We start from the raw sequence: 18,806 nt of genomic DNA on the forward strand, positions 1-18,806 counted from the left end.
CCTCGCCCACGTCCACAGCCGTGCTGGGTTTTTTGTGTCCCACCACGCACAATTCCAGCTGGTGGCTGCGGAACGGCTTGTGGCCTCTCCCTGCTGGATGCTCAGCCCTGGGGAGGATCACCCAGTGCTGCTCCTCAACCCTCGCATGAGTTTCTGTTGGAACCAGCAATGGGCAAGTTTGGGGAGGAACGGGTTTAATACAATCCTGGTCGTGCAGGTGAAGTGGAAAATAAAGCAAACCCTGCCCCGCCGCCGCCAGCCCCCTCCCCGGCCGGGATATCGCCGTGCCATATGTCACCGCCGCGGGACGCAGGGGCCGGGGCGATGCGCTGTCCGCCCAGAGCTATTTGGGATTTAATACTATTATCCTAATGCAACCGGCTCATTGTTAGGGCTGGGAAGCTGCTGCTGGGGCAGAGCAGGCTGTGAGCTGGGCGAGGGGAGCGCAGCCCCCCAGGCTGAGCGGGGCCAAAGGGGAGACCCCACCCTGCCCCGGCACCAGGAATCATAAAATCACAGAATCACCAGGTTGGAAGAGACCCACCGGCTCATCGAGTCCAACCATTCCTATCAAACACTAAACCATGTCCCTCAGCACCTCCTGCCAGAGGGAGAACTTGGTGGCAAACTGCCTGCAGGTGATGGGATGGCGGTGGAGATGCCGCTACTACAACAATTTGGAAGGAGGTTGTAGGGAGAGGAGGATATTGGTGTCTTCGCCTAAGTGATGGAATGAGAAGGAACACCCTCAAGCCGCACCAGGGCAGGTCCAGATTGGATATCAGGATAAATTCCTTCACCAAAAGGGTTCTGAGGCGCTGGAACAGCTGCCCAGGGAGGTGGTGGAGTCCCCATCCCGGGTTTAAAGACGGGCAGGTGAGGTGCTCGGGGATCTGGTTTAGTGGTGGGCGGGTACGGTTGGATTCGACGATCTCAAAGGTCTTTTCCAACAAGTGATTCTATCATTCTGGTGGTGGCCGCTTGTCCCCATCGCCCAGCGAGCATCCCATGGGTGCACATGGGGCCGCAGCCCTAATCCCTGAGGATTTGGCCCCCACGCGCCCGCCTGGCCCGGAGTGCGAGGCGGAGGCTGGCACCGGGGCCGGATTAATGGCTCAGCATCGTTAGCGGGTTTATATTATTTATAGGTTCTCCTCCATGCCCTAAAAAGGTGTAGAGCAGGGAAGTCCTGGCTTCAGGGGGGGCCACAGCAAAGCAAAGAGACTCCAGAGCACACATCCAGCGATATCCTGGTTTTACTTTGGGAAAAACACCATCCGGACACACGGCTTGCGGGTTTTGTGTTGGTTTTTTTTTTTTTTGTTTTTCTCTCATTTTTAAAACAATCCAGTGCAGCCAGCACTGCTCACAGTAGAATATAATGGTCAATTTTAGTATAAAAAAAACATTCTCAGAGATTTGTAAATGCACTTAGTGCTTGAACAGGCCTTGCAGGGATACAGTACCTCTTTTCCGAGCACAATCACCTTGGGTTTCCATCGGGGTATTTGCCTTTTTTTTACCTTTAAACATCAAAACGCTTTGTATTTTGTGGTGCGAGCCTTTAAATGAATAAATCTCTTAAACACATAATTACACAGAGTGAATAACGGACCGTAATGAGCATTTTGGGACTGTTTTTTTTCTTAAAAAAAGGAGGAATCAAGAGGTATGTGAGCGCCCCGGGGACCGCGGTCGCCTCGAACCCAGAACCAAAGGAGAAGTGACAGTAAGGAGGAAAAAAAAAAACCCCAAAACAGCCTGGGAGTGTGAGATTTGGGAAGGTTCCCGGGGTGCTGTGGCACGGGAGAGGGGCTGGGGGTCCCGCTGGGTGCCCGGCACAGGGCAGCGAACCTCCCCGGGGAGTGGGAATAGGAGCCGGTGGGCAACACAGGGCTGGGAGAGAGGAGGAGGAGGGAGAGGAGGAAGGGCAGGAGGAGACTCTGTAGCAGCCAACACAGAGATGTACAGCCTAGTCAACTAAGAAAAAAAAAAACCAACCCAATAAAAACTTAAAAAAAAAAAAATCTGTTCAAGTTTTCAAGTGTTTTTTTCTTAAATAGCCTCCCCAGTTATTAGCTTTAATCAAAGCAGTGCAAGTTACGGATTTCAGCTACAGGTCAGGCGCCAGCTCCCTGCGGCCACTGGGCTGGGAGCATCCCGACCACGGCATCGCGCTCTGCCCCGCACGGATCCGCCCGGGCACCCGCAGGGGTGCGGAGCGGAGCCTCCTCTCCCTGGATAGCAGCAACTCGTAGCGATTCCCTGTTCACATTCGTGGAGATAAAATGATTTCTGAGCTCTGTAGACAAGCGGTCCTTCAGCATCGGCTTCCAGCGCGTCACGGGTACGGCCAGTCTGGGGACCCCGGTGAAATCCCAGTGTCCCGGGGAGCCCTTCGGGCAGCCGACCCCGTCCCCCGCTCCCTGTCCCCCTGCCCTCGCTGCCGTGGTCCGGTGCCCGCGCGGTGCCAGAGGGGAGCCCGGCTCGAGCCAAAATCCTTGCCCTGGGTTTGGGAAAAGCAGCATCGGTTCCTTATCTGTAGACGGGCAGGCGGATGTGGGCGTGCTGGTGGTCCAAGAGCCTTGGCACAGACACGGTCTCGTAGCCCTTGCCCAGCATCTGCTCCTTGATGCAGGGCGGGTGGATGTCGTTGATGAGATACTCGAGGGACTGGAGGCTGCTGCTGAGGATGGAGGTATTGCAGAGGGTCTTGCTGGGCAGCCCCTCGGCCGGGGGCACCCCCAGCTCGCGGGGCCCGGCCCCCAGCTCGGGCGGGTTGTAACAGTCGCTGTTGGGGGTCACCAAGATGCTGTTCCAAGGCGGGGCGAAGTACTGCCCCACCGAGAAGTTGCCGTGCATGCAGTTCAAAGGAGACGAGCTCACCTTCTCGGCCGCGCCGCCCAGGGTGTAGGGGCGCGAGGCGCCCGCGCACGTCTCCGGGGATTTGCTGAGGGCACCCCCGCTGCCCCCGCTGTACATTCGCAGGTGCTGCTGCTGCTGCTTCTGCTGCCACACCAGGTAGTCCATGCCCTCGGGGTAGATGCCCGCCTTGGGTGCCAGAGCCACGGCCGGGTTGGAGCCCAGCGCCAGCTCAGCGCCCTTGCGGCACTCCGGTAAGACGGCGCCGGCGTACGCGGCGGCACCGGCGAAGGCGCCGTGCTTGGCCGGGCTGGGGTTGGTGGCCACGACCGCCGGGCAGCCCGGCTGGGCACCCTGCGCCTGGCACTGCTGATTGATCTGGTAGATGATGCTCTGGATGGAGGGCAGGTTGGAGGGCGGCAGGGCCAGGCTCCTGCCCGCCAGCGGCAGCACCGAGGCCGCCACCGTCACGTTGGGGGGCACGGGACCCTCCAGCTGCTTCTGGCCGCTGTGGTAGCTCAGCTGCCCGGCGCAGGAGGGACCTTGAGCTAAAGTGCTTGACGCGGGGTAGGGAGCGACGCCGACCTGGGCGGGCGAGAGCTTAGTCCGCTTCCCCTCCGAGTTCTTCACCACGCTTTTGCCGGAGGCTTTGACGATGGCCAGGAGACCCTGGTACCCGCCGGCGTGCAGCGGGTACGGGCTGTAGCGCTGCCCCGTGGTGTCATAGCCGTTGACCGTCCGGTTAAGGTGCTTGTGCTGGGGGACCCTGATGTTGGTGGGGAAGATCTTGATGGTCAGCGGGCTGTTGGCCACTTTCTGTGCGTAGGCATCCAGCTCGGCGGGGCTGGGGTAGCGCGGGGAATGCATGGGTGCCACCGTCTCACCTGCGGGGAAAAACCAACAGGGTGAATCCGGCGCTGCTAGGAGAACGGGGACCTGGAATCCCAGCACTCAGCACCTCCTCCACCCCAGCTCCCACTCGCTCCCGGCAGAAACCAGGTCAGGGCACCAACCTGCCCCTCCCGCTGACAGAGTCACTCCTAAGTGGCCTAAAATAAACTCGGTGTGGAGAATGGAAATGTCACTTTACCCAACGGGGGAATCTTTCTCCGAGATTGGATTTAAACTACATTATACAAGCAATTTCATGGGTGCTTTGCGCTGCTACGAGAACCTCACCAAAAATGGAAAAGCATTGCATTTACCAGCCATAAATCAGCAGTTCCTATAATGAGCACAAAAATGTCACTTTTATGCAATTTTACAGATGAACAAAACTGGTGAAATTAACTGTGGTAACCCTACTGGAGTCAGCAAAAGCAGCTGCAGAAAAAAAAATTATATATGTATATATTTTTGTTCCTTTCAAACTCTTTCCCAAGCAAGTTTCTGCCATTCTGGTGTGAAAACTCATTTGTCGTACCCATTATACTTTCATTTGGAGTTTATCTTGAGTATCCAATGAGCCACCAACTGTGAAAATGATTAAATCTACAAAATCTATCTAATAGATGGAATAAATTAGGTGTTTAAGATCTACACACACACACACACACACAGACACACACACGTATGTATGTGCTGGCACATGGGGGATGACGCTTGGTCCCCAAACCCTTGTCCCTGCCAGAGGACATCGGTAGCACTTCCAGAATGCCAGCCCTGGTGCCTGCCCGGAGCCAGGTTTTGCAAGGGAGAGATGGTCAAATCAGGGGGATTTGGGGCTGGTAGCCCACCCTGAGGAGCCCCAGCCCTCCCAGGGCCCCCCTTTCCCTGCTGCCGGGCAATTCTGGAGGCTCCCAGGCAGCGCAGAGCCCTGGTGCCCAGGGGAAGGGGACTGCAGCGCTGAGCATCCTCACGGGGACACTGGGAAGCACTTTGCTCTTGATGCCACCAGGGCCAAGGTCACTGCAGCAGAGCCGCGTCACCGGCTGCGTTCAGCACACCTAACGAGGTCGTTAAATGGGTTTGCAACACGTGTCTCAGTCCTGCTCCAAGTGACACTCTGGCGCGGCACCCGTGGTGTGCGTGGACGGGGATGCTCGGAGGAGCCAGGCACGGCGCTAAAACCAGGATCCAGGGGGAGGTTGGGGCATTGCCAGCTGCAGGGCTCCTCGTCACCCCGCAGGCAGCAGCGTGATGCTCGGGGGATGCCGGAGTGAGGCCGTGGCCGCTCTCTGTCCTCTCCATCACAGCGCTGCGGCGATGATTTACCAGGCAGAACGGCAGAGAGCTCGCCAGCCATTCCTCCCATTAAGCAAATGTTATGGGCTTTTTACAGGTGTCTTAAATAGACATTGTTATTAATGAGTATATTAAGCCAATTAAAACCAGGGCCTTTGAGTACGATTTAATGTAGCTGCCAGGAGACGGGAGGCACGAAGTCAGCAGCTCCCTGTGGCGGGACACGTGCAGGCGCGTGGCACCGTGGGCCGTGCCATCCCGGGCACAGGTTATCCAACATCCACGAAGCTCTCGTGCCGGGGTGGCACCTGCAGAGCAGCCAGGGAGCTGCACAGGCACACGTGAGGGTGCACGCTGGGCACGGGCACCCCACGAGCTGGTGGGTGCAAGGGGGACCCTGCCTGCCCACCGGCACAGAATGGCATGGCACATAGCACCGGCACCACGAGCCATGCACATCTGCATTCCCCTTCATGCTGGCACCGCTGTCCTTGGAGGTGGCAGCATGGTGAATACTCAATTAACATGACACTAATTAGCTGGTGACACTTGCAGAATCCCTAATGAGCCCATTCCACAGAAACGCTCCTTTCCAAGCAAAAAAAAAAACAAAGTAAATGGGGCCACTGCTGGAGGGAAGGTGGTGGCATTGCCCATGGGCACCAAGACCCCATCCCTGAGAACCAGGCTGTGGGCGATGAATTTGGGGTGGCCCCACAGCCCCCCTGGAGCAGAGCTGCCTGCGCCGCTGTGCCGAGCTCGGCTGTGGGGATCCCACCCTGGGTCCCAGCGTGTGCCCGGGGAGCGCCGTGGCAGCCCACGAGCTGTCCCAGGGGCAAGCCAGGAGCCACCTCTGTCACCTCTTCACACCAGCTGGGTTGGATGTGACAAGGCACCAATTCGGTGTGTTGTCACCTATCAGGGTGATGCACCGAACCCCTGCCGGGAAAATTACAGAGCCACCGATTTCCCGGTGCGCTGGCGGCTTCGCGGCTCCATCGCTCCCCCTCTCCACAGTAATTACTGCTTTCTAATGGGCTGTAATTACTGCGAGATGCAAACTCTCTCCGAACCGCCGCCGTCACCCGTCGGGCGCAGGCAGCCCTGTCACCAGCCGCTTTGCCCCCTCCTCTTACACGTGAACCGTGGGAGCTGTGACACCGGGGCTGGGTTGGCTGCACCACAGACCTCTGGTTGGCGTGGTTCATCTCCACCAGCTTCCGACACACGGGAGGCTCAGCCAGGCTCGCTGCCACGAGCATCCCCACCTCTCAGCAGCCCTAAACCAAACCCAGCAGCACGGCGCGAGGCACCCACCATCCGTTGCTTCTCCCAGAAGATGCTGAGCTGGCTCCCAGCTCCCACCCTCGCTGGCGTTCCCACGGGATGCAGCCAGCACGCTCCCAGCTCCAGGCTCCCCCTCCCTCCCTGACCTGCTCTATTTTTCCAGCCTGCACTCAATAACAGCCAAATAATTGAATCTGCTCAGCAGCCAAAGATTTGTTTTGAATTTTATTGGAATTTTAAATTGTTTTGTTTCTTCAGTATTTTATTACTGTAAATGGAAAATGCATTGCCCGCAGTAATAATCCGATGGCTTTTTATATTACTCCAAGCTTCTGCTCAAAGCATTATTGGAAAGCCAGGCAGAAACGAGAAGCCATTATAATGGCAGCACAGGCTTATAAGATTACGCCTCCAGCTAAACAACTTTTTACTTTAGCAAATTGGCCACCAAACCCGGTTCGAGACACAGATGTAAATCCCAGACCCCACGGGTGCCGCAATCCGGAATAAATCTCGGTTTATGGGTCAGGGAGCTCCAACCCCACCGCGCCTGGAGCACTCGGGGCTGTGGAAAATGCCTGATAGGGATGAGGGGAGGCTGCAGGAGGGGTGGGCAGGGGATAGGGGTGCCCTGAGAAACCCCCCAAAAGCCTCTCCTGGCATGGGCACCTGCTGCTGGCATCCCCAGCATCCTTGGCATCCCCAGCATCCCCGGCACCCCCTGCATCCCTGGCACTCCCAACACCTACAGCATTCCCTGCATCCCTGGCACCCCCGGTATCCTCTGCATCCCTGGCATCCCCTGCATCCCTTGCATCTTTGACATCCTCAGTGAGCCCTGCCCCGTGTCCAGCTGCAGCCATAGCCCACAAGGGCTGGGAAAGAAGGAAAGATGAGGAGGAGGGAAGCCACCTGAAGCCATCCTTACAGCAGGGGAGACCAAGGCTAACCAGAGGCCGATGATCCGGGGCTTGTGCCACGCAGGAGTCGGCTGGCACAAACCCACAACAGTCCCCAATTACCCCCAGCCCCAGCCTGGCTCCCCTGGGACACAATGGGCTCCAGCAAAGCCCAGCTGCCGGGCCCCTAATTAACCCCGATTTTAACTGTACACTTTTAAAAGGCACTAAAGCGGTTACAAAGTGGAGAACAAGGCAGGGTTAATAGCGCAGACCTAAATTGCAGGCCCGCGGGGCCCAGGCCCCGTAGCAATAATAGACCTGTCTGGGCTGCTCAGCTGTCAGTCAGGCGAACAATTCGGCACCCGAGGAGCTCACAGGAGCGGCAGCATCAGGGCTCCGGCAATCAGTGTCTGCTTGGGGAAAGCAGTTATGGGCTCAAAATGGTGCCACGAAAGATGCTCCGCACCAGGAAGGATGATCGGCACTGGGAAGGATGGGCTGCACTAGGAATGATCAGGACTACTCAGTATTGGAAAGGTTGCTTAGGACCAGAAAAGATGCTCAGCACCAGAAAGGATGCTCAGTACTAGGAGGGATGCTCAGGATCAGAAAAGGTGCTCAGCACAAGTAAGGATGCTCAGTACTAGGAGGGATGCTCAGGACCAGAAAAGGCGTTCAGCATCAGTAAGGATGCTCAGTACCAGGAGGGATGCTCTGCACCAGGAAGGATGCTTGGCACCGTGAAGGATACTTAGCACAGGGAAGGCTGCTTTGTGACACTCTCACATCTTCCCTGTGCGTCCCCTGGCCTGGGGCTGGTGGCAGCATCCCTGGCTAGGTCCCTTTTTCCCTGGAGGAGGGCGAGTGCACACACCAGCAATATACAGCTTTAATTTTCAGGCCACGATGCTGCAGGAGACGCTGCCCTCCCTGGGCGGCTGCCCCGCTCTGGAAGGGGACTGTGAGTGAGATGTTGGGGTGCATGGGGGGATGTCCTGGGGATCAGCAGCTGCAGCACCACAGCCCTGAGCAAGGATTCACTGGGAAGAGGCAGCAGCAACACGTGGCACTGAACTGGTTAGGAGCCAGCATGAGAGCTGTGCAGCCTGCCACAGATGGGCTCCCTCTCTCCCTCCCTCTCTCCTATCCGTTCCTTCACTCCTCTGTGAGATAAGATGGGACAAAATCTTTTTTTTTTTACACATTGAAAGCACTAAAATATTTTGCAACAAGAGAAAGAAGTAATCTTGGAGGTAAATCTTTATAAAGCAAAGCCACAGCTCAAAGCAACCTAGCAACTTGCTCAGACCTCACTTCCCCGCAGCCCCAAAGGAAAATGCTTTTTTTCCCTTTTTCAGATGAGATCAGAGCCGCTGCCAGGGCTGCCCCAGCTGCCAGGGAGGACACCTGAGGGCTCTTCTGACCCAAACCACAATGCAAAGCCCTGGCTGCTCTGCCCACTCTCCCTTCATGCGCTCCCATTCCCACGTTCACCCCGGGAAGGGTAATTTCCCAGGGGTCGCCTTGCCCTGCCCCAAGCACCCTGCTGGACCTCCTGGTCCTCTCCCTCCCTCCCCATCCTGCCCTGCCCCAGTTACAGGGAAGTACTGGTGGTTCCAGACTGCTCTGGTGCTTTGTTCCTGCTCTGCTTCCCTGAGCTGGCAGGGCAAAAGGGCAACAATTAGGCAGGATTTTTAATTTTCATGGGGGCAGGATGGGGCGGGAACGGGAGCGAAGCTGAGAGCAAGAGGCAGAGGGAGACGCTGGGGACCTGAGACATCACTCAGTGATCGGCATGCCAACGGCTGACATTAAAAAATAATAGAGCTGCAGCCTCCAAATGAATTAAAATCTTCAAGAACCAAGAGCTCATCCCCTGGCTTTGGGACCAGGCTCCCTGTTCCCCTCACAGCACAGAGATCCCAATGTCCTCGAAGCTTCAAAAAGCATGAAAAAATCCTCTTTTTCTCTGCCTGCAACACTGAGAACAGATTTTGGAAGAGCTAAACTCTAAATATTTGCTAAACACTTGGAAGAAGCCTAAATATTTGGAAGACACTTGGAAGAAAACAAACAAAACCTGGTGCATTTAACAAATCCATGAAAGATCCTTGAAGACTGGGTCCCAGCTCTGGGTGGCAAAGCTGACTGGGCAGGAACCAGCAGAAAACACCTCCCAGCAAGACCCCCCTCTGCTTCGTTGCACCCCAAAAACTGCCCAGGGGAGGTGTGGGACCCACACTGGCTCTCGGAGCGGTTCTCCTCAGGGCTAGGGATGCACATCCATGGGCTGCCCTTCTCAGCACTAGGAAGGATGCTCAGGATCTGGAAGGATGCTCAGGATCTGGAAGGATGCTCTGCGCCAGGCGGCTCGGGCTGCTGTCACATTGCACTGGCTTTCCCACCCTGTGAAATGCGCTGGTTTCTATGGTGACGGTGTCCCCAGGATGGGTGGCGCAGAGGCCACCGCGCCGTGGCGGAGGAGCCCATGCACGGTCCCCAGCCCCCCAGGAGCACAGCCCTGCCAGGGAAGGCAACAACCCATGACCAGCACCCTCAGCAGCATCACATCCACCCTGGAGATGCTGCGTCCCTGCTGGAGAACCCCACACGGCAGGACCCCCGGTGCCCTGGCCCCCAGTGTGAAGCCAGGACAAAAACATCCTCTTGCAGAGCATCCTTGGTGCCAGGAGCCTGGGTAAACGCGGCCTGGCTTCGGGGGCTTAAATTAACCCCAGGCACAGAAATAAGAGCGGGAGAAATCCATCTGAATAAATGTAGGTGGCAAACCCCGCGCGGCAGCCGCGCAGGAGCCGTAATCTGCAAAGACAACAAAATTCATGACAAAGCACAAAGGGAAGCGCCGGGCTTCGCCGTCCCCAGATATTCATCCGTTAACACGTTCCCTTTTTAGGCTGACATGTCATTTCAGACGGGCCTTTTTTTCCTCCCCTTTCTTCTCCCCCTCGACGGCGCGCGGCTCTGCCGAGGCGGCTGCTGAATTGGATCACCTCAGGGCGAGCACTTTATTATCTGCAGTCAAAGCGTCACCACAAATACCCGTCTACACACACACGTGTCACTTCCCATTTGTCTCCTCCACGAGGTATTAGTGCCGCGCGCCGCTGCGCACTCTGCCACCGCAGCCACCAGCGCGGCAAAGGCAAACGGCGCCGGGCAGGAGGCGCAGCGGGAGGGCAGCATCGTGGCTGTGAGGGCATCCACCCCACTGCTGCCCCGATGCCACCCCAATGCCATCCTAATGTCATCCCAGTGCCACCCCAGTGCCGTCTTGATGCCATCCTGATGCTAGCCCAGTGCTACCCCAATCCTGCCCCAATGCAACCTCTCGGACACCCCGGCACAGGCCTGATGCCAGCCTAATGCACCTCCTAGAGCCACCTCAACACAACCTCCATGCCACCCCAATGCCATCGTGATACTGCCCCAGAGCCACCTCAACACAACCTCCGTGCCACCCCAATGCCATCATGATACTGCCCCAGTGCCATCTCAACGTTGTCTCAGTGCCGTTCTGATACCTACCCAATGCTCCACCCAATGCTACCCCAGTGCCACCCCTATACTGTCCCAATGTCACCCTTCGGACACCCAACACTGCCCTAACAGAGCCCTGACGCCAGCCCAGTGCCCCCAAGGCGACCTCGACGCAACCTCCGTGCCACCTCAACGCATCCTGATGCTGATCCAAGGCCACCCCACCGGTGTCCCAACGCCATCCTGATACCTACCCAGTGCTGCACCCAATGCCAGCCTGATGCTACCCCAATGCCACCCCAATACTGTCCCAATGCCACCCTTCGGACACCCAACAGTGCCCCGATGTCCTCCTGATGCCATCCCACCACGCAGCTGCCCAGGGGACCCTGGGACTGGGGGGGTCCTCACCATGACTGGCAGCCCCGCAGCTCATCCCAGCCGCTCCCTCTGCTCTCCTACAGTCAATTAGTATTTGATTAATTTTAAAACACGAGCTTTGCATGCTAAGCACGGCTGCTGGCACTCGCAGCACCTTGTCCCCACTGCGGGGAGCAGGGTAGGGGATCGGGTGCCCCATCCCCGAGTCTACAGCCCCACCAGTGCCTGGGAACCCGCTCCATGATCGATGGACTGGTGTGATCCTGGGAAGCCTGGACACGACCCAACCCCCTCCAATGCCGGCGCGTTACCAGTGACACCCACGCAATGACCTTCCCTGGAGGGGTTTAAGGGACGGGTGGATGAGGTGCTGAGGGACATGGGTTAGTGATTGATAGGAATGGTTGGACTCGATGATCCGATGGGTCTTTCCCAACCTGGTGATTCTATGATTCTATGATTCTATGAAAGACCAAGGCTCTGACCTGGTGGGACACAGTCCCACCCCGGTGCCGAGCAGCCCCCTCTTGCCCATCCATCTCCCACCGCGCACGTGACCGATCGAAAAGTGTTTTTGCAGCGTTTCCTGGCAGGGAAAGTGCAAGTCAACAGCACATTTCGGGCACAGCAGTTAATTGAACTTCTTTTTATGGCACGTATATAAATACACAGAACCATCATTAACCGATCCCTTCCAGAAACTGAAAATGAAAGAATTAATCTTATTTCACTCATGTGTAACCCCTCATGAAATTAAAATGATATTTTATGGGTGTGTACAAAAGCAGAGCCTTGCTGCAGCTACTTTAATGAAAATGCCCTTGGAATAAGTAGAATTGGGTAACGAGAAGCCATTAAACAGGGCTTTAGCCCATACGCAATTAAACAGCTTTATCACTGATGAGCGTCCCCATGGGCAAGCGGGGAGAGGTGCGGGTGACCCTGGAGCTGGGTCTCCACTGCTTTGCTGCTCTGAGCCCTGGCCATCACCACTCGTTAGCGTTTTAATAACCCAGCTGGAGCCCAGCGAGGGCTCACGCCACCCCATAAAAAACTTCGTGCACCAGCCCCATGCAGCCAAGGTGCAGGATCGGGAGTCTGGGAGCCAGATCCAGCCCCACCAGGAGGCTGTGCAGGGTGAGGTGGTGCTTGGTGCTCACAGGGTGAAATGGGATGTTAGCACTGAGGGATTTTCCCCGGAGGTGTCCAAGGCCAGGTTGGATGAGGCTTGGAGCAACCAGATCCAGCAGGAGGTGTCCCTGCCCAGCAACTTGATGAGCTTTAAGGTCTCTTCCAACCCAAATCTACTCCACAATTCTACGACTCTATGATCAGTCCCAGCTCCAGATCCATCCCACTCCCTTTACCAGAGCGCACATCCTGCACCCTCAGCTGCACGCCCAGCTCCCCGCTGCCCGCAGAGCACTGCAGGATGAAGAAGGGCATATAGAAAGTAACATTTAATTAAATGCAAGCCACTGCTACATTACTGGAGAGAGCAAGAGCAGGAAAGGGTTTGGCCAAACCGAGAGTGGTATTATTTGATTTATAATTTAAATAAAGCTCAGGATTCCTGTAATGCGCACAGAATAAAATCAAAAGGGACCAGGCTGCTGGAGTTAATTGGACGTGATATTTTCCTGAGGATGCCGCTTCTCCGCAGGCTCCTGCTCCTCGGCTGGAGGCAGGCAGGCTGCGGGCACCCTCCTGCCTCCTCCTCGAGGATGCGAAGCTGCCCTGGGATTACTGGTGAGGGAAACCGGCTGCTGCCATGAGCTGGTGAACCCCACAAAGTCACCTGTGACATTTAGCAGGATGGATTTCGTGGGATGCAGCGAGCCTGCTGGGATGCAGCCCTGCCGAGATGGGGGGGACGGTAATTAGCAGGAGATCCAAGGGGCAGAACCGGGGATGAAGGCACCAGGGTTGTCAGCTCCCAGCACGGGCAGGAGAATTAGTCAGCTCACCTTTTACGTGAAATTAATACAAAAATTAATCAGCGGCGCAGGCAGGATAATAGGATTTCACAGTGGTGCTGGGCCAGACGGCCAATGCGCCAAGAGCCAGACTCATTTAATATCGACAGAAACAATGCCAGAGGACAGAAATAAGACCCATAAAGATAATTACTGAGATACTCAGGAGCAAATTAAGTAATCGGAGCCACTTCTAAATTGTGCCTCGTTTTAAGAGAACGCTATCTTTGTCGATTACCTACACGAGCTTTAGGAGGCGGCAGGAGGTTTGGCCCCGCGCGCCGGCTCCCTGGCCCCTCTGCGCCGCGCTTACCGCAGGTGCCATAAATAAAGAAGGGGAAATCGTATTCCAAACCAGATGCGTGGCCCTGGATGTCACCTGCAATTTAATTTGCGCTGGCAGGAGGCAGAGAGGAGCGCGACGTGCTGGATTTGCCCATAATGAGCGGAAACACATGGGCAGCGAAACTTTGATTAAGGTGACCTGGCTGGTGGCGAGCACGGTGTGGGAGTCGGGCTGGGGAGACCAGACAGTCCCACCCCTGCCAAGGGCAGGGACACCTCCCACTGCATCAGGGGCTCCAAGCCCCATCCAACCTGGCCTTGAACCCCTCCAGGGATGGGGCAGCCACCCCTGCTCTGGGCAACCTGTGCCAGGGCCTCCCCACCTCACAGCAAAACATTTCCTCCTGAGATCTCACCTCAATCTCCCCTCTTTCAGCTCAAAACTGTTCCCCCTTGTCCTGTCCCTGCCCTCCCTGATCAAGAGCCCCTCCCCAGCTTTCCTGGAGACCCTTTTAGCACTGGAAGCTGCTCTAAGGTCTCCCTGGAGCCTTCTCTTCTCCAGGCTGAACAAACGCAACCCTCTCAGCCTGGCCTTGTACAGGAGGTGCTCTAAATCTGGGAGAGCACAGTCCTGCCCCAAGGGATGGGGCACAATCAGCAAAACCCTGCTCCCCCCTACTTCTTCATGCCCACTGGGGTCCAACTTGGAGTCAGACCGTTGCAACCTGCCCTCCTCTGACTGGTGCAGTTCAAGGACCCTCCTGCATCTCCCAGGACGCAGGTGGCTGCACCCTCGAGTGGCTCTTTGCCCTGTTGGGTGCCTTGCTGCGTGGTGACACCACGTATGGGCTCCTGCTCCCCAGACCTCCTTATTTTACCATCTTCTCCAGGAGGGAAATGCTGGAGAGAACCAACCCCCCGGCAGGTGGGTGCTCCTGGTCCTCAGCATCCCCATGGGCTGAGCCGCTCCCTGACTCTGAGCTACAGGTAGGTGTCCAGAAACCCCTGCCAGGCTCTGCCTGCCCATGGGTCTCAGACCATTCGCTGGGCTAATTAGCCCGTGGCAACGAGGCACTCCAGGAGCCGGACCCTTGTGCCAGCGCTGCACCGCTGCGTGCTGCTCAGGCGTGACGGATCAGGAATAATTTTACAAGAGCAACATCCGTCTTCCTTCTAGACACTAATAAGAAGGAGAACCGGGTGGCATCGCGAGCTCCAAGGCAGCGCAAGTGCTTGGGGCTCCACACACGCACCCACTCACTTTACCACCTCGCTGAGCCCCCCGAGAGCTGACACCCACACAGGTGCTCGGGGTCAAACAGCACCAATCCTGCCCACCCCTGCGACTGGTGACGGACACATAAGTTCTTCCCTGCCTGCGATGCTGGGCACCCATCACCCTGCCTCATCATCATCTGCTCCCCACAGCGTTGCTGTGTTGGGAGTTTGGGGAACTTCACCCCAAAAATAACCCTCCTGGCTGCCGATGCAGCCCAATCTCCCCTGGTGCGATGCCGGGGGGCTCCTGAGCATCACCCAAACCCCACTCGGCTGCGTTGGGGTGTGCAGGTAGAGGGGAAAAAACATCTCCGGGAAAATACAGATCATTAAACAAATGCCTGGGGGCTGTCACCGAGTAACAAGCGGAGCTTTAGCAGCTGATTTGTCTTCAGCCGGCAATGTTTAAAAATCCAACTGAGACCAGCAGAAAAATATCCACTCCCCTCTTTAAAACACACATTCATCACTTGAGAATCTTAATGCGTCTTTCTCAGCCGGGGAGGTCAAACACGCCTGCCTAAAGCAGGCTCATTAAATATACATTTAATCATGGTTTGGATTGAGAGACAAAGGCTGGGAGAGACAGGTGCTTTACTGGAGTGACCTTTTGGAACCCATTTTAATGTAACTAGTTTACAGCTTATCTGAAAGGCCAGCTCCTGGGGAAGGCGAGCTGCGGCAAAACGGGGAAAGTAATTAGGGGGGGGAAGGGCCGGTGAGGTTTGGGGGACAGCAGAGCAGGCAACGGACGCATCCTCTGCCGCCGCGCTTCCCAGACAGCTCTGCAACGTTTTCTGAAGTTCGACTTATCAACCAGAGCAACCCAATTTAATTTGCTTATCTTGGCTCCTTCCTCCCCATTGCTTTCCCCCCGCCCCCAGCTTCTCCTGCTCTTTTTAATTATCAGTTAAATAAATGTCTTTTTCAATAAGGGAAGCAGCATCAAAGCAGCGTACATTCCCTCCAGGCACTTACACTTGCGCGGCTCCAGTGCCTTGTTGGGGCAGGCGAGGTGCTGGGCTGGGGGGTTCTGGGTTCTCTGCAGGCAGGCCAGCATGGTCTGGGCTTCCCGGCGGGCAGTGCCGCCCCCGCTGCCGGCTGGTGCCCTGTGAGAGAAGAAACCACTGGTCAGGTGAGAAAACCCGCTCCCCTCACTGCCCACCACCCTCCTGCCCGCCCGGCCGCTCCCCACACAGAGGAGCTGGAGCTGGTGAGCTGCTGGTGCCGACCGCGGGCGTGTGATGCTCACAGCCCTTTGCTCCTTTGGAAAGAAAGAAATAACTCTGAAAGCCTAAAATATGAACGTGTATCTCAGAATCAGAGAATAGGTTGGGTTGGAAGGGACCTCACAGCCCATCCAGTTCCACCCCTGGCCATGGGCAGGGACACCTCCCACTGGATCAGGGGCTCCAAGCCCCATCCAACCTGCCCTTGAGCCCCTCCAGGGATGGGGCAGAGCCAGCGCATCCCTCCAGCACCGTGCTCCTGGCAGCACTGGACCACTTTGCCAGCCGGTGCCTCTCAGAAGACAGCAACCCTGCCGGCTCCAGGGGAAAGACAGCGTTAAAATCCTGCTCGGGGTCCTGGGATCCGTCGCCAGCTCCCAGCTGGCATCAAAATCTGCTTGACAAAAGCTGGAGGGGTCAGGCCAAAGTCATCGCCGCCACCGCTCTGCTAATTGTATATCCTTCACGAGCCGCCGCGGAGGGCATGAATGATAACCAGTTGCTGCTGACACCCTCCCACTGCTCCGGCTGGCGCAGGGAGGGATATTCCCACTCGGAAAGGGCATGGAGACGTGGGCAGGAGCAGCAGCCAAGCAGGCAGCGATGCTCGTCCTCCAGCGTCGCGGCTTCGGAGCTATCACTCTCCCAGTTGAACCGATGGCTGGGTGGCACGGCTGGGTGGCACGGGTCCATCGCTCCACTTGCTGCGTCGTGAGGGAATTGTGCCCTCCCACTGCCATCTGGGGAGCTTCCCGCATGCTCCAGGAAGCGGTGCCGGGGCTGGAGCTGTGCACGCGCCGGCAGAGCCTGTGACTGTCACCCACCAGGCGGCAACGCGTGGATGGACGCTCACCAAGCCGTGCCCAGGGCTCTCCTCGCTCCCCCAGCTTCAATACCCCCCTTTAAAGATGCCTTCGCAGGCACCACGAGCGCACAGATCCACGCGCTCACAGCAACCTCGTGCCCCTTGTCCCAGGCTCTGGACTCGTCCCCAGGCTGGTGGGACCCACGCTGGGGGTCAGGGTTGGGCTCTGCCCGAGCCAGGGGTCTCGCCCGCTTCCCCCACGCTGCAAACTGGGAGACTCATTAGTGAAAGGTGTGAGGAGCAGGAGGGGAGGAGGAAGCCATCTAATACCAAGCAGGTGTCTGGAGAAGCCAAATTGTGCTGTTTTCTCCCAATAATGAAGTATTCATGAGTAAAAGCCTTTTTCACTACTTTCTTAAGATACTAATTTCACAACAAGCGCCTTGTTACCATGCAATTATTCCAATCGTGCATTTCTCCCAGATTCCATCTGTCCTCGCGCTCTCTAAATGAAAGACAATCATGTAACCACCTTTCATTATTCACTATTTTACTTTCAGCAAAGGTACCCTGAAAGAAATGATTTCCTCTGAAAGGGACTTTTATTCAGTTTCAAAACCAATTTTCTCCTATTACTGTCTTAAAAAAAAAAAGGAGGGGGGGCAGGGAGGTGTTTTTATTTCATGCATTACATATCCTTTGTTAACGCAGCTTGCGGTAAAAGCAGCCGTATCCATTTTCTGGCTTCGATTTCTGGTAATTTTAAAATATGCCATTACAATCAGGCAGAAATTATACAGTTTGAAAAGAGAATGAAGTGCTTCTTATTCAGAGGCTGAGCGCACTTGACTGCCAGGGAGCTCGCCTCTCCCCGCCGGGACTCGGGGTTCATTACGCAGCCCCGCTCCCCGCGTGCCTCGGTTTCCCTGGCTGCATCTGCGCCGGGGAGATGCTGCATTGACCTCGTCCCTGCAGGATGGACTCGGGTCGGGGCACCCGGGGCCACGCGGGGGATGGCTGCCCTGGGCACCTGAGCCTCACCTACGCAGCGACCTCGGGGCTGGCGTCCCGCCGGGTGTCACCATCTGGCCGATTAGCGGGTGGACGTCACCTCCTCCCCTGCAGCGAGGACAGGTCCTCACCGGGACGCCGCCCCATGTCCCCATGTCCCTGGCACGGGGCTTTGCGGGCTGCTTGTGCCAGTGCCGGATGAGCATCAGGTCCTGGCTGGTCCCCAGGGAAAAAGGTTGCTGAGAGCAAGGAGAAATCAGGGAGCAAGGAGAAAGCACCAACAGGATGTGGCAAGGAGAAGCCAGCAGGGGTCCAAATCTGAGTGCCACCAGGAGGGAGGGTGAGGATGCTGCCAGGGCCAGAGCGCTGAGTCCTTGGGGCTAGCGGGCACAGGAGCTGCGGGTGCCCTGGGGACACCCCGATGCTGGCAGGGGTGCTCTCCCCACCACTGCCACACATCCAGTGCCCTCCTGGAGGAGCATCCCGACCTCAGCCATGACGCAGGAGCATTCAGCCAGGAGAAACGCAGAGCCACACGTCAAACTCAACAAAGCTAACTCAGACCCCAGTTTTGTCCCCACCTCCCAGTGTCGCGTGATGGAGATGATTTTCATAGAATCATAGAATCACCAGGTTGGAAAAGACCCATAGGATCATCGAGTCCAACCATTCCTATCAAATACTAACCCATGTCCCTCAGCACTTGGTCCACCCGTCCCTTAAACCCCTCCAGGGAAGGGGACTCAACCCCCTCCCTGGGCAGCCTCTGCCAGGGACCAATCACCCTTTCTGTGAAAAATTTTCTCCTAATGTCCAGCCTGAACCTCCCCTGGCAGAGCTTGAGGCCATTCCCTCTCGTCCTGTCCCCTGTCCCTTGGGAGAAGAGCCCAGCTCCCTCCTCTCCACAACCTCCTTTCAGGTAGTTGTAGAGAGCAATGAGGTCTCCCCTCAGCCTCTCTTCTCCAGGCTAAACAACCCCAGCTCTCTCAGGTTTCCAGCACCTTACGCTGTGCTTCACCCCACTTCTACGGCCACGCTCGACAACTATGCGTGCCCTGGTGCTGCACGTGCCGCAACACCAACTCTCTGGGTCCCAGCACCCTGCCGA

General features: G+C 56.7%; 1 protein-coding gene across 2 annotated transcripts in view; it reads right to left on the reverse strand.

The window, feature by feature from the left end:
- Window positions 1–1,254: 1,254 nt before the first annotated feature.
- Window positions 1,255–18,806, reverse strand: part of FAM222A (family with sequence similarity 222 member A) — a 31,777-nt gene continuing 14,225 nt past the window's right edge. For both annotated transcript variants that reach the window (XM_069870971.1, XM_069870972.1), the window contains exons 2-3: window positions 15,632–15,762; window positions 1,255–3,746 (exon numbers count right to left, since the gene is read on the reverse strand). In XM_069870971.1, coding sequence (XP_069727072.1) covers window positions 2,536–3,746; window positions 15,632–15,713 — 1,293 coding nt within the window. In that variant the 5' untranslated portion in view covers window positions 15,714–15,762 and the 3' untranslated portion in view covers window positions 1,255–2,535. The remainder of the gene's footprint in view (window positions 3,747–15,631; window positions 15,763–18,806) is intronic.

This window comes from Phaenicophaeus curvirostris, chromosome 17 (genome assembly GCF_032191515.1).
Source record: "Phaenicophaeus curvirostris isolate KB17595 chromosome 17, BPBGC_Pcur_1.0, whole genome shotgun sequence".
Taxonomy (NCBI): domain Eukaryota; kingdom Metazoa; phylum Chordata; class Aves; order Cuculiformes; family Cuculidae; genus Phaenicophaeus; species Phaenicophaeus curvirostris.